This window comes from Lytechinus variegatus, chromosome 12 (assembly GCF_018143015.1).
Source record: "Lytechinus variegatus isolate NC3 chromosome 12, Lvar_3.0, whole genome shotgun sequence".
NCBI lineage: Eukaryota > Metazoa > Echinodermata > Echinoidea > Temnopleuroida > Toxopneustidae > Lytechinus > Lytechinus variegatus.
Window position 1 is genome coordinate 8,170,785 of NC_054751.1, and position 14,778 is coordinate 8,185,562.

General features: G+C 37.7%; 1 protein-coding gene across 1 annotated transcript in view; it reads right to left on the minus strand.

The window, feature by feature from the left end:
• LOC121425000 (fibrocystin-L-like) overlaps window positions 1-14,778 on the minus strand; it is a 68,024-nt gene continuing 53,246 nt past the window's right edge. The window contains exons 45-60 of the mRNA XM_041620916.1: window positions 14,312-14,548; window positions 13,245-13,768; window positions 12,379-12,553; window positions 11,799-11,961; window positions 10,950-11,182; window positions 9,773-10,603; window positions 9,196-9,400; window positions 8,705-8,870; window positions 8,085-8,462; window positions 7,264-7,660; window positions 6,560-6,720; window positions 6,192-6,303; window positions 4,612-4,774; window positions 3,248-3,408; window positions 2,316-2,588; window positions 1-1,712 (exon numbers count right to left, since the gene is read on the minus strand). Of these exons, the coding sequence (XP_041476850.1) occupies window positions 1,570-1,712; window positions 2,316-2,588; window positions 3,248-3,408; window positions 4,612-4,774; window positions 6,192-6,303; window positions 6,560-6,720; window positions 7,264-7,660; window positions 8,085-8,462; window positions 8,705-8,870; window positions 9,196-9,400; window positions 9,773-10,603; window positions 10,950-11,182; window positions 11,799-11,961; window positions 12,379-12,553; window positions 13,245-13,768; window positions 14,312-14,548 (4,322 nt within the window). The 3' untranslated portion in view covers window positions 1-1,569. The remainder of the gene's footprint in view (window positions 1,713-2,315; window positions 2,589-3,247; window positions 3,409-4,611; window positions 4,775-6,191; window positions 6,304-6,559; window positions 6,721-7,263; window positions 7,661-8,084; window positions 8,463-8,704; window positions 8,871-9,195; window positions 9,401-9,772; window positions 10,604-10,949; window positions 11,183-11,798; window positions 11,962-12,378; window positions 12,554-13,244; window positions 13,769-14,311; window positions 14,549-14,778) is intronic.

Genomic DNA, 14,778 nt, shown 5'->3' on the forward strand with positions numbered 1-14,778 from the left:
AAATTAGTTACAAATCAAGACACTGCACATCAAACAGAATTAATGAGCATATACTAAAATTGAGCTCGATATCCCAGTCAATCGTTTATGACATTTATCATTCTTAAAAAACTAATTTGATCTGTAAAAAGACTGTAAAGCTACATTGGTGTTGAGAATTTAATTCCATCTACTAAAAGTGAGCTCGTATTTACATACAAGGACATATGTAATAGGCAAATACATGTACCTTTGAATATAATGTTCAACAGTTTTAGACTACTGATAGATGAGAATATCATTCTCATGATATCTTTATAAAATAATTACTACAACCACAATCCCAAAACATTTAAGAATTAGAATTTTGCAAAGATATGTTAAAAAACTACTTTTTAGGGTCTGAATGTATTCTGGCTTATTCAAAAGGCTCTTCCAACCGATGTAATTAATTATCATGGTCATCATAAGTTCTCTTATATTTTTCCTCCCTTTTTAAACTTATTTACAAAGGAATGTTTAAAAATGCCACACAACATTCAAACATATAAGCACATCATTCAAATTATAAGCATATGAATGCCTTGGTCAAACTATACACACTAATTCCTTACTTTCATAAAGTATCGATATAAAACAACATTTACAATGGACGGAATGTACAAGTGACTTTAATACAAAGACAAATGCTGAAACCCTGCCTAGCGCCACAGCATATGTTCACAAACATACACACACAATTTTTATTCATCTTGATAATTGTGTCTGGAATGACTATGTATATGGACGGTATTGTTTGTATTTTATGTAAGAAATCTGAGACATAAGTTCAATAAATATTTGGTCAAGTGTCTATACACATTCTATAAAAGTTACAGTGCAAGTATGCCTCATAAATGCCTCGTAAATAGTGGTATCATGCCCAGACACAAAGTATACATAAAATGTAATCATGAATAGGTGACCAGATGCTTGACTTAAAAAAACACACATTGTAAAATTAGGCTTTCCAATAATTTTCTACTTCCCATATTATGTTCAAGTGAAAACAAAATAAACTTATTCTTGCGCAATCTGTGTGATGCTTCTAACAAACATTTCATATCTGCAGTCTTGAATATCAAGTGTATATTCAGATCGGTAATGATTATTCAGGTTAAAAGCATGAAATATTTGCATAGTATAAAACTCATGATCATTAAAAAACATCAACGAATTCACACTTTTACCTGTACAACGCACACCTGATGATGACACGCATCTATAAAGCAGGGATAATTTCTCCAAACTTACAAGGCAATCAATGATGATCACACACACTTATAAAGCAAGAGTAATCTTGCCCAACTGTGATCAAAACTGCAAATCGTGGTGATCACAATCATATTCATCAAGTTACTCAAGCAAATCTGCCTAACTTTAAGAAGCACTAAGGTGGTGATCACACACATCATTAAGTCAAATACATAATTCGCATGAATGTAAAAAGTGCTAAGATACTTTTGTTCTCATTATACAGCTATTGGTGATGTTCACACACACATCACCAAATTAGATTGCCTAACTATATGAATCACTATTTGCATAGAATCATTCTGTGGCCCATTGTGAACACTTGAAGCTATGGCGAGGCCAGTCGGTAGATTGACATTGTGGACTGCAGTACGTCTGCTTCTGACACAGGGAGCAATGGAACTGGCCGACCACACCGCAGATACACAACTGGGTGATGTCTGCAGGGAGAAAGAGATAGATGACAAGATTTAGACATTTTATTGAGATCGTTAGTCATTTTATTAAGATCGTTAGTCAAACACCTTCTGGGGATGCTCCAAAATAAGTCAAATGTGACAATTCCCAGGCAACACAGGAGATGGGATGCATGGGAATGTCTTGAGAATGCATGATGGGTATAGAAATGCTACTTTGTAATCACTAGTTCTTGTACAGTTGTTCAATGTACAATTTTACTGTTCATTTCTTGAAATTAGTTAATAGTTTATTAGTTCATTTATTTTGCATATATTCATTCATTCATTGCTAGTATTTTATTTCTTTATACATTCCTCATTTACTTCAATTTGTAATCTAATTATTCATATATCTATTAATTTCATTCATTACTTACTTCAAACTTATAAATTTACCAGACATTTTTTTTTCATGATTTATTGTTGACAGAAAGGGGTATCACTTTACCACATTTGAAAATCGAAGCACTACTTCGCAGGAATAAAATTAATGATATTAATTCTTGATTTCAAAATATAAAGAGTATCTGAAAACTGATTTTCATCCCAAATAAAAGACTTGAAACAATGAGCTTGATAGCATACCTTCATTGTCGACCCATTTGAGGAGAACACAGTCGGAGGAGTAGACCTCGTTAACCATCAGCTTCTTCTCATCGCCTGGTAGAATCTCAGCCAGTGTTTCCTTGAGGATGACAAAAGGCTTGTCCCTGACCTTGTGGGGTAGAGCAGTGTCCTTGAGATCATGACGGAGCTGGCTGATCGTACCGACCATGTTGGCAGCGACCTCGCCAAGCTTTTGGAATGTGCCGTCAGAGTTCTTCACCATGATGAAGAGTTTGACGCGATCGGCGAGTTCTGCAGACAGTGAAGGTGAGGAAGGGGTGTCAGATTCGGATTGCAAATAGATGCGAGTATATATTAAAAGTGACATATGTCACAAGGACACAAAAACTGATATCATGAAGATAATGGGTTGATGGTAAAGGGATTCATTCAAGTGTTAAATTGGTATTAGGCATTAATTTAAGGAGGGAATAACTGATGAAATAATTAACTACCCGGTATGCAATATAGACACTTGGCCAAGGAATAAGAATTTTTATAAATAAGTAGACATTTGTTCAAGTTTTATTTTGATAACATCAAGTTTTGTCCAGTATCACTAAAATTTTAATTCCTAGTCCCAGACACACAAAGCTTCACGATTGACTGAAAATTTAATCGATTTCACCTCAATCAATGCAATTCATATTAAAATTCGGATCTATGATCAATCACTAAGCTCTCATAGGGATTTATAAAGTAGCTGCAAGTGAAAATATATTGTGACTACAAGGAAATCTATGAAAATGCTGAATTTAACAAATGATCATCTATTGGACATTCCCTCTTCACCAAAACAATATCTATTACAGTTAAACAGCAGTCTACAATATTTCGGTGCTGCTTTTGTGACCATTACACGTATGTCTGCATGAAAAAAAAAGGTCACATAACAAATGAATTCTGCTTACCAGTCTCCAGCTGGCCTTCTAAGAAACCAGGAGGCAATGCACTAACAGCGACCTCTGGTGATCTCCGAGCCAAGTGCAATCCTGGTGAGCGGCTACGAGCCGACAAGGTGCTACGCTGGCTGTCTGTCTCATCGTCAAACAGGAGATGCTTGTTGACCAATCTATGAATAAAGACAACAATGAACATATTTAATGCATTAATTTTTCCTTTATAGTACAACATATACAACAGCATAGCAAAATTGATTGAACTAAATTGATACAAAGTTGGAAACACAAATTGCATGGATCTAGGGTCTCTGGAAAATGTGTATTATCATGAAATAAAAGGTTTAACGAGTTATATTTGTTAACAAATCTTTGATGAAATACAGAACAGTGAAGCTTAATATTCCAAATCTGAACACTAAGTTATTTAGGGTTGTTGATTTAAAGGTTATTCTTATACAACCAAAGGCCAGCTTGACACCCCCCCTTAAAAAATGGAAGGACCAAGCTAGGGAGACAAGGGGACTCTTCAAGTCAAATTAAATCAAGTACTTGATCTAGAGCCCATTAAAACGAGCTTAGTTACTGACCATAAAGTTTAGTTGTGCACTTAAATTGTACCTAACGATAAATGTAATCAATCGCAAGAAACAATCCTATAATCAAGTGCTAAGCTTTGAGTTACAGGTTCCTTAACATACTTTCAAACATAACATCTTTAGCATCAAGTTCTGATCAATCTCTAAACTTTGTTTGGTTTACAAGTTCCTAAACACGATTTCAGACATAAAAGTATTGATTTGTACGCTGGAAGAACACAAAAGACAAATGTAATTGATCCTAGAGGTCAGATTATGATCAAGAACTCAACTTTGCTTGGGTCACAAGGTCCTAAAGTCCTTTCAGACTTGAAAATATGTGACTGAACATATCATCATTAATATCACATTATGATCAGGCACTAAACTTTGAGTTATAAGATCCTAAACACACTTTCAAACTCGTAAAGTGGATTTTTTAAGTCGATTTAACATAATGACAAATGTAATCAATCACAAATATCCCTGTGATCAATAACTGTCTTACGGGACCAGGGCCCCGGCTTACAAAGTGTCGTGATTGATCCAATCAACCACAACTATGGAAAGCCAGCAACATCATCATCTATTATGAATGTTTGTTCAAAATATTTTCTAACTATATACATTCATAGTTTTCTTGAAAATTCAGTGTGCTTATCTTTGTATACACACTACATTGTTCAAATTTATTGGAGAAAATATCTTGATAATGATGGATTTCCACAGAACTGAGGTTGATCGGATCAAACGTATTTCTATGTCAGACAGGACCCAGAGCGATGCCTTGAGACTCACCCTTCATCAGGTGTTGGTGTGCGATCGATATGCAAGGTAGGAGCCAGGGATGGATGAACCAGACTACTCTCAGAACCTATGAAGCTCATCACCTTCATATCACCATTATCACCATACTCCTTAGTGGTAGCGAGAGGCATCTCATCCATCTGAGTTATTTTACCTGCATCAAACATAACATTTGAAAATAGAATTACTAAAAAATTTCCCATATCAATTGATCATAACAATAATCAGAATCGAGACCAACTGATACTCCAGCGAAATGCCACTGAATAATAAAACTTTCTATACATCTGACCCCCCATTTTTATTCTTTTACATTTTCCTAAAATGATGGCATTATGCATGCTAACTTGGTGTGAAACCTACAGTGCTTTAGGAGACCACTCAGCCAACTGAGCAATTGCAACTTGTGCTGACATCAAACAGGTGAACATGGTGTACGTGCATTACCTTCATAACACAAACAGGATATACATCACAGAATTACTACTCAGAAAATTTAAGGTCCGGAAGTTTGAAGAGATCATGCATAGTATGCAATGAACCTCAAATTCTATCCCTGCTTGTCCCTCATTATATTTCTATCTCAAAACAATTCTGTTTCGGATATTATTGATCAATTCTAATGAGTGACCAGCTTAAGATCTAAACCCCTCAAAAAAAGTTCTGCAACTCAGTTTTTGGGATCTTTTTGGTTAATGAAGTATAAAAGATGAAACTGGTATCATTACAAAGCTGAATTATTCTTCTTTACAATGACATGCTGTGATTTGCTGTGATTATGTAATCATGGAATATGCAATCACCCTGAACGTTGAGAAAAGTCAGAAGTGAAATGTTGCAAAATGCATTGATTTCTAACAAGAGTCTCCATTTCTATAGAATTTCCACCATGCAGGTGACAGTGAATGCACTCGGTCCATCCTCGTAACAATTGGAAATTCGCTACTGGAAACATTTCATTTCTAACATTGCTGCGTATTATCATGTCTGTGTATTTCATGATAACACTATCATTACAAATGACACATGATTGTAAAGAAGAATAATCATGCTTTCTAAAGATATCACTTTTACACATGATGATGGCACATTAAGAAATTTATCAGCACTCAAACTTGCAGTTTGAGTTGCAGAACTCAAACATGACATGACAACGAATTTTGCAACATTTCATTTTTTACATTGCTGCATATTTATCATGTCTGTGTATTTCATGATAACATTAGCATTACAAATGACACATGATCATAAAGAGGAATAATCATACTTTCCAATGATACTTCTTTTACATATGATGATGGCACACTAAGAAATTTATTAGCACTCACTAAGAAATTTATTAGCACTCAAACTTGAGTTGCAGAACTTTTTTTGAGGGGTTTATAATCTGCTAATTTCAACTTGTATAGCAACTTTAAATTCAGTTCAGCTGAACTTTTGTGTGCTTTGACCTCGACTAGTCACATTCCCTATCTATATAAATATAACTTCAAGGTTATGGATGCAGTGTTACGTGTTGGTATGTATAACTGCTTAAGGTGTACCAATTATTAGACTGTGAAATTACATACCATGGCTATTTTTCTTGACCATAAAGACTGCAAGGATGATAATGGCAACGAGGACGACAACGACTACCACCACTACTATGATGATCCAGATCGGTAGACCACTTGATGATGACTGAAAGAAAGAGAATAAGAATTTGAAGTAAGATTTAAATAACCTAAATGACTAAATTATGGTCATACATTATATAATCAAGAGTAGATCCACGATGCACTTTTTTTCAGTGCCTTTATTCTGACAACCATTACAAGCCACTAAGAGCCCTTCACATGACTGAAATAGTGTAAATATTTGCTTCACAAATCCCTATAGTGACTATATAAAAGTCACAGATCTCGTTATGAATAGGTAAAAGAAATTTACTACTCACTGTTGGTTCATAGGGGGCGCCATCTACCATCAGATACTCTTCAGCCAATAGGGTTTGACCGTTAAATGTCAAGCTAAGGTCACCGTCTAGGATGTCTTCCCAGATCAGGCTCTGGACGGTCTCCACGTCGCCGGTGATGTCAAACGAGATCAAGATGGATCCTGTCAGAGAGATATTTGGGGGAAAAAAATTATAGTTACATGTAGTTCAATGTGATAATCCTAAGCATGTATCTTATGTCAGGAATATTAAAAACAGAGAAAAATGCTAATACAGTATTCTTTAAAAGACAACTAGGAAATGTACAAATGAGAGAAAAATATAGTACAGAGGAGAATATTGTTTTTTCCAAATGTACAGAGTATGAACATGATTGTGTATATATCCTCTTTCAAATCTCTCTGGTTACCTAGTATACTGCAAACTCTGATTGAATTGGGTGATATCTTTTGAATTTGCTTGAGAAGATCAAGTAGGGACCAACAAAGAGATGATTACACAAAGAGATCATTGCGACTTATAGTTAATTTGCACTTAGATTGCATTTTTACGGTACTCATCAATGAGATAACGTGATATACACCATGTGTGCTCTGCACTGGCATTAAAGCTTGATTTAAGTCGCATCTAACTTGTCTCCAAGGTTTCTGAGGAGTTATGGGGTTGTCAAGACAAGAATCCAATGAAAAGAGATCTTTATTTACCTTCTGAAACCTGGACATTGGAAAAGGTAGCATTCACATAGTTAGGAGCGATGTGATTCAAGAAGTTGGCAGCAATCAGCTCCTCGTTGCCCTCGGCAATGCTAGAATAATCATAGTTGAACCTGATCGTAAGCGATGCAGTCTCGCCAGAGTTCACGGCAGTGTTTTCAGCCACGACATTGAACGGGTCCAGACTTATGCTAGCCTGGTAGGCGCTGGAGGGTGATGTGACTACAGATATATCAAGGATGTAGTAATAGCTGGCTTCGTTGATGCTGAGGGTGAAGGAGGCTTGTGCTGTGGACAGATCCATTGTGGTACTGAGATCACCAACGAGTTCACCTCGGTAATTGGTAGGGTCAGAAATTGAGATTGTCACTGGCCAGGAGTCAAAGCCCTGTTAAGAACAAGGTAATAAAAACATTGGTAGAGTAAAAAAAATCATTTATGAGCAATTTAGTAGAAAATCTATTACAAACTTACAAGAAACATTACAATTTCAGTGTATTGAAATGCAAAAATGAAAATTTTGACCTATTTTGAGAATTTAACTTCTGTTTTCTTTCTTAATATAAAACAGAAAATCTTGTGAGGAGTAATGTTTCTTTATGACACATAGTCCGAACATGTATGTACTTCTTTAGGGGAGAGACTTTTGTACATCAACAATCATACAATAATTAAGAAAGCAGAATTTTTCTTCAGATTGGCTTATTTAAATTTACAAAAATCAAAGATTAGAGGGTGAAGATATACTCTTTACTCCCATGTGACACACTAAATGTACCAAGTCAAAGAACTCTGAAAGTATGGTAACCTACCTTATCAGCTAGATTCGTGGGCACATCGCCGGTCTGTGTCTCCCTTAGTTCAACAATAACCTCAAATGGCTCATTCTCAATCACATCCGAAGAAGGTTCCGTGATGATCTCAAGATGATATGGCTGGACATCCACATCAAAAGGCTCACTGCTAACAGTCAGACTGGATGTATTGGGGTAGGTGATGGTGAACTGGAGGACTAGGTCGGTGGCACTGATGTTGACACCAAGGTCGGTGAAGTTGGCCCAGCCTCCGTTGAATGAAATGGTTTGGTTGTCGGAGGTGAATCCTATGTTGCCTTCAGAGGACATGCTGCTGATGGTTGCCGTTACCTGCCATGGACTGTTAGGGGTACCCAGCTGGTCGATTCGGTTACCCTAGTAAACAAAAAACATTGCTTGATGAATATAAGCACTTCATGAATAAAGGCACACGATGGATAAGCCCTTGATGGGTAGGCACCTCATTAAGCACTTGATGGACAAGTGCCAGATTGAAAAGCACTTAATTGATAAATTAGTGTCTGATTGATGAGCTTTTGATGGACAGGCACATGATTAATACTTGGATGAATATGTGAGGAATGAATAGTTTACCAAACAGCACTTGATAAATTTACCTGATTATCAAGAACCTTGATTCTTGGTTGGATTCCGAAATCACTTTGCTCGATGGCATCATCTGGCTGTACTTCAAGGACCATGGTAGAAGCAACAACGTACACTGTGGGCTGACCAACAGTTTCCAGGGCCAACTCTTCCTCCATTGCCTGCTGTTCAGCATACCTGCAACAATTAAAACCAATGAATGATTGCGATTAACAAGGGTCTTGTTTCCACAAGAGGCATTTTACAAGGATTTCCAATAGATATAATGGTAAATGGTCTTTCTTTATCCGACTCTTGCAATCATAGCTTCACCTATAGTACTATCATATCAAATTAAAATACAGTTAATGTAAAAATTCAATGCAATGTGATTGACCAATCAGGTTGAAGGGATACACTTTCATTAGGATGTCCTTAAAAATCACCTAGATGACCATCGTTTACATACATAAAAATGGTAAGAAGACATTGACAGGATCTGATGAAATTCTGCTGTACTTACGTGGTGGTGCCATTGGCTGGTCCACCAGTCATGTTGGTAGCCCTTACACCTCCTGTAGGATCCTTTGGAGTGTCCACAGGATCAGTCATGCTCATGGAGTTAATAGTGATTCCAAGACTGTCTCCAAGGTTGCCAGTCTGCATCTCGTCGGCAAGCATGGCCTGGACATCGGTCAGATCATCAAAGCTCAACTCTGTTGGTGCAGCTGTATGTGTGATAGAGAAAGGTTTTCAGAATATTCAGGGTTAAAGGTGACATGTAATTATGCACAATTTCCTTTTTCATAGATATCAGAATGTTCCACTAAAATTATCAAACATGTTTTCCAGATTTTTCATGCAATACCTGAATTGCATTATGATAATTTATTTTTTTAAACAACTAAGGATAATGAATAATGAAGACTTGGCATAATTATGGTAACCAATATGAAAAAAAAAAATTCCTCTGAAAATGATGAGGCCATGCAGAATTCTGCACCTAACTGCATCATATTTAAGTCTAACATGAAATTGAATCTCTATCTTTTAAATCATCACTATTTCGGATTTATTAAAAAAGTAAATTCATGGCTTACCTGTACCAGAAGGAGCAGGAGTTGTTCCATTGTTATCATCAGTAGAAACAGATGCAACTGGATTTGCTCCGATTTCTATGACAACTTCTGTGTCAGAACCAGTTGACCTCTTTTTCCGGCTGGCCTCTGAAATGATCTCAACGACTCTAATCTGTGACTGGTCGATGTTCAGCAAGTTGGCAAGGTTCTCTACCAGATTCTCCTCAAAGAAATCATCGACCTCAACGGCAGGAACGCCAAAGGTTGTGATGACTACAGGGGTGGTCCTGATCTCGACGTAGGTAGACCCTCGGACAAGGATGTGGAGGGTCTGATACTCACGGTCAAAGTAGTTCTCTCCACGAACCATTGAATTGAGGGAAGGCATGAAGTCATTACCTGGAGATGGGGCAATCCACTGAAGCCCGCCATTGACGTACTGTCCGTTGTTAGGAATGATGTAGAGTCCGTCGACATAGACGTCCAGGCGCTGAGGATTGGCATACCATATACCGACAGTCAGTGCCTGGGACTCGTTTGCATTCAGCAGATGGAAGCGAAGACTCTGGGGATTGGTGCCTGTGAAGAAGAGCTCATAATTCTTGTCTGTAGCCACGATGGTGTAGAAGGTGCTGATTCTCTCCTGGCAAGTGTATCCAAGACACCAGCCATGGTCCTGAGGTCCGTTGATAAGATCCACATAACCATCAGCATGAAGGGCAACAGGAGAGACACGGCGCACTTCGGTGTCTGCATCCATACTTTCTACAATCATCATCATGTGATCTAGACCATGGCATTCCCAGGCCTGCCATCTGTTATTCCACTCGCAATCATCATTACGGATGATACCTGAATGGACACAAGAACATTTTTCATTTAGCATATCATCATTGACTTTGATTTTATTAATACACCTATTACCTATTATCAGGAATCCCACTCATTGGCTTTTCCACATTCATCCAATCACAGCAAATTTACATTCGTACAGTCTTGATAATCTATATGTGTACATGTCATAATCTACATGTCCTTCAAAAAATAATTAAAAGTTATGAATGCCTTCTTTTGGCACGATGTTAAAAATGTACCTCTGATCATTCCAGTTTACCAATCTACTTCCTTTATCAACAATATAGCAGGACTATTATTTAATTTTAGAAAATAAATCATGACATAAGCACTGACAAATTACCATTATTAGGGGCGATATCATCCTTTGGAATCCTGGCACCATCTGGGGTGGTGAGCATCATCTTAGGAATACGGTAGTCTCCGAGTCCACGCCTTGGATCCCCGTCCCACTCAAAAGCAGAATCGGGTATAACAGTCCCTGGACTTCCCAGCAGACTCCCATCATGATCTTTAATCATGGCTTTCTTCATGGCATCACAGTCCATGTCTACACAATCAGAAGGATTCACCAGGCTGCAAAGAAATATTGTTGACATTGTACAAAGGATTAGGATTTATTTTTTTGTTACTGACATTACCATGGAAAAATAGCAATGGAAATATGACACAATGCGCCTTTGAATGTGACGCTAAGCTCATACTTCTGTGCTTTTTTTTCAAAAACTTCTATCGATTCCGTAGGTCTAAGCTCTTAAATATCTGAGATTATTGCAGAAAGTTTGAAAGAGAACGCAAGTGATATGTATCTAATAACCATCATCCCCATTCTCTAATAGAAACAACCTTGACATGGTGGCAAAGAGGAAGAGAGAGGGAGCAAAGAGACGGAGGAGAGAGAAAGAATAAGAATGATATACAGGATGGATCAAGATATGATGAAGAGATAAATTAGTTTTCGTGATAGCTTCGTGATACCTTGGATGTTGTATCGTAGTAATAAAGAAGAAGAAGAATGAAGTACTGTTATTCAACATTATTCTTCCATGAGACCTAAAATTTTTCAAAGGTGTTGAAAACTTGATTTCCAACAAGGATAATGAAAATGACATCAATTGAGGAAGGAATGTCTAAATCTTAGATTAAAACTTACAGAGAAGAATGCATGATAAAGATTGTGTGACGAACTTACCCAAGGGCTGGCCGATGGATCCATATATAATTCTTGGTAGGAGTATCAACAAATGTCAGTCCTTCCACTTCGATGGGGTGCATGGCATCGCCGCTTTGAGGGCTCGTCATGATCACCTTGTCTCCAGAGGAACATTTGTCATTGAAATTGGCAAATGTTACACCTTGAAGGAAGACAATGATATTCAGAATAAAAATACGGTTTAAAAAGAACGATTGTAAGACATCATTCTGCACATATAACCCATTGATCTACTTATGCTCTGAGGATGCAAACTTTCCATATTCACCAATGATTAGCTCTCATTAATATGTGCAAGATGCCACTTACATAGCATGATTTACTTCTTTGCAAACCCACAATGGTCATTGATATGTTTCTTGAATCTTGATAAAATTCCCCATTTTTGTTTTTCCAGTCATTTGAGTCAACACACACTTGCACCCACAATATGTATTCGTGCTTCTCAATGCCCACTCCCTGGGGATGAATACCTTGACAGATTGTCCTGCCACTGGAGGCTGGGTAGCTCATGACAGAATGTTTGAATGAACCTTTTCCACTCCCTGGGGATACTCACCTTGAAGGATTGTCCTGCCACTGATGGCTGGGTAGCTCATGACAGAAGTAAAAGGTTTGAATGGAGCACCTCCTGAGGAGCCCTTGAAAGACGTGAAGTACACACCGACTGCTCCACCGTTGGGTGATTTGGTAGCCCGCTGTTTGCTACTCTGTGCTGCCCCTTCAGGAGTAACCTAGACACAGAAAGTACCAGAATATGCATGATCAAACCCCTTGTACACCACTAAAACCCCCAATTGACTATCAGTAATTCCAAGACACCTGAAGTAGTGGCCAAGCTATAGGTAAACAATGTGGAGAGGTTGTGTAATCCCCCTGCTAGCGAATTACACTTAACAGAATAATGAGGATGAATAATGGACAAATGGAAGCATGCTTGGGATAAAGTTTAGAGTGAAAATGCTGATATAAATGCCTATTCTGGGTATGTTTGCTTTGTTCAAATAACAAGTTTGGTCTTAAACCTGTGAGTGATTTTTTTAACATTTCAATATTTCAAAAGAGTAGAATACATTATTCCTACTTCCCATTCTTTTCAGGCAGTGCCAAATAAGAATCTCCTTAAATTATCACCTAGTAAGATGATGTGGAGTTCAGGTGTAAATTCCAAATCTCTAGTGTAAATATCAAAGGTACTGATATGACATAGAAAGGGTTTTGAAACAGAAATGCTGGAACGTCTTTGTCAAGTGGTCAACAAATCTTTGACTATCTGACTCAGGAAAAACTCTTGCTTAAAATGTAAAATTAACCTGTCTATGACATTTTCCTTGAACCATAAGTTATGAGACATTGAAGGTCAATTATAATGAATCATTTTCTATTAGAATATCCTTTTAAAGTTTTTATCTTATGATGACTTACCTTATCAACATCACAATCAAAACTGTCACTGTATCCAACAACGAGTGAGTCCTTCAATAGAACATGCTTATCAGCACGTACATGAGACAAAGCAGATGGTCCGTAGTCATGGACCAACATCCCGGCTGTGTTATCAACGAAAATAGATTCAGTGACCTCGAGGGTAGAGGGAGTGAGGGCATAGAGTCCGTAATCAAGGTTACGGTAGCTGAAGAAATCGTTGACCTTCGTGCAAGGGTCACGTCCTGTCTTGAGAATGTGCACACCATGGTAGTTGGAATGAGCCACATTGTTGGACCAGACGTTAGGGTCACTGCATAGCTCTCCTTTGATGTTGAAACCAACCCGTTCAGACCCGGCCACTGTGTTGTTTATGAGGATTGGATTTGTTGCCTCGACAACATCAATACCACCCATCCAGTCAATATTCTCTGGTTCGAATCTGTCTTGGTATGTTCCTGGGAACACCATCAAGCTCACCAGGTTGTTGGTGATCATGGTGTTGGTTCCATATGTCTTGATACCTGGAGGAATTCAGGTTAAGAAAATACCAAGACATACAGTAGTAAATTTAGTTGGGAGGTTTACTGATTAGTGGTACATACTGTACAAACGACAATTGAATCCAGATTTAGTAAACTTAAACTTAGTAAAGTTAAAACATACAGAATTATGACACACCTTAATCAATACGCATCTGTTGAAGGAACAGATGAGGGGTTGGCGATAAACATTAACTGCTGAACAACAAATTTCATACATAAGCCTATTGGAATTCGTCAGATTTCGGGGTTTTCATCGAATACGCTTTTATACAACCCATGCAAATTATGCAGACCAAAATACGATAATGATAAATATAACAGATTTTTTTATACAGCCATTAACGAAGTCTAATCTGGGGCCCATTTCATAAAGGACTTGCAACTGTTGTAACTTTGCCACAATGGCAACTAACATGGTAACAGGGCTCAGCAGCCAATCAAAATCAAGGTTACGATGGTAGTTGCCATAATGGCAAAGTTACAACAGTTGCAAGTCCTTTATGAAACGGGCCCCAGACCTACCTGCTCCAACAGAATGGTGAATGACATTGTTGTCAATTTCAATATTATCTGTTCCAAAGACACCAATGGCAAGGCTGAACCCATTGTGGAAGGTACAGCTATGGACGTATGAGGGTACAGGATCCTCCAGGACATCACCAATGTCCAAGAAGGCCAAAGAATAGCGAGGATCGTAGAAGTCTGTCCATCCTTCTTGACCGGTCAGCTTGAATTCTATGTTGGCAAAGTGACCCGAGCCTGTAAAATGAAAGATTGGAAAGGAGAAGGCATTTGTAAGAAAATGTAACAGGATAACATCAAGTATTGTCAAGGTGCTGTGGCCTACAGCAGTTCTGAGATCGATGAGGCAACTTCATCAAATTTTAACAAAACATGTATCCAATATGGTTTCATTCTGAGGTATATCGGTTATCATGCAATTTAACTTTTTCATCTTGTTTCTTCTGGCTCTGCTGCACAAACAATTG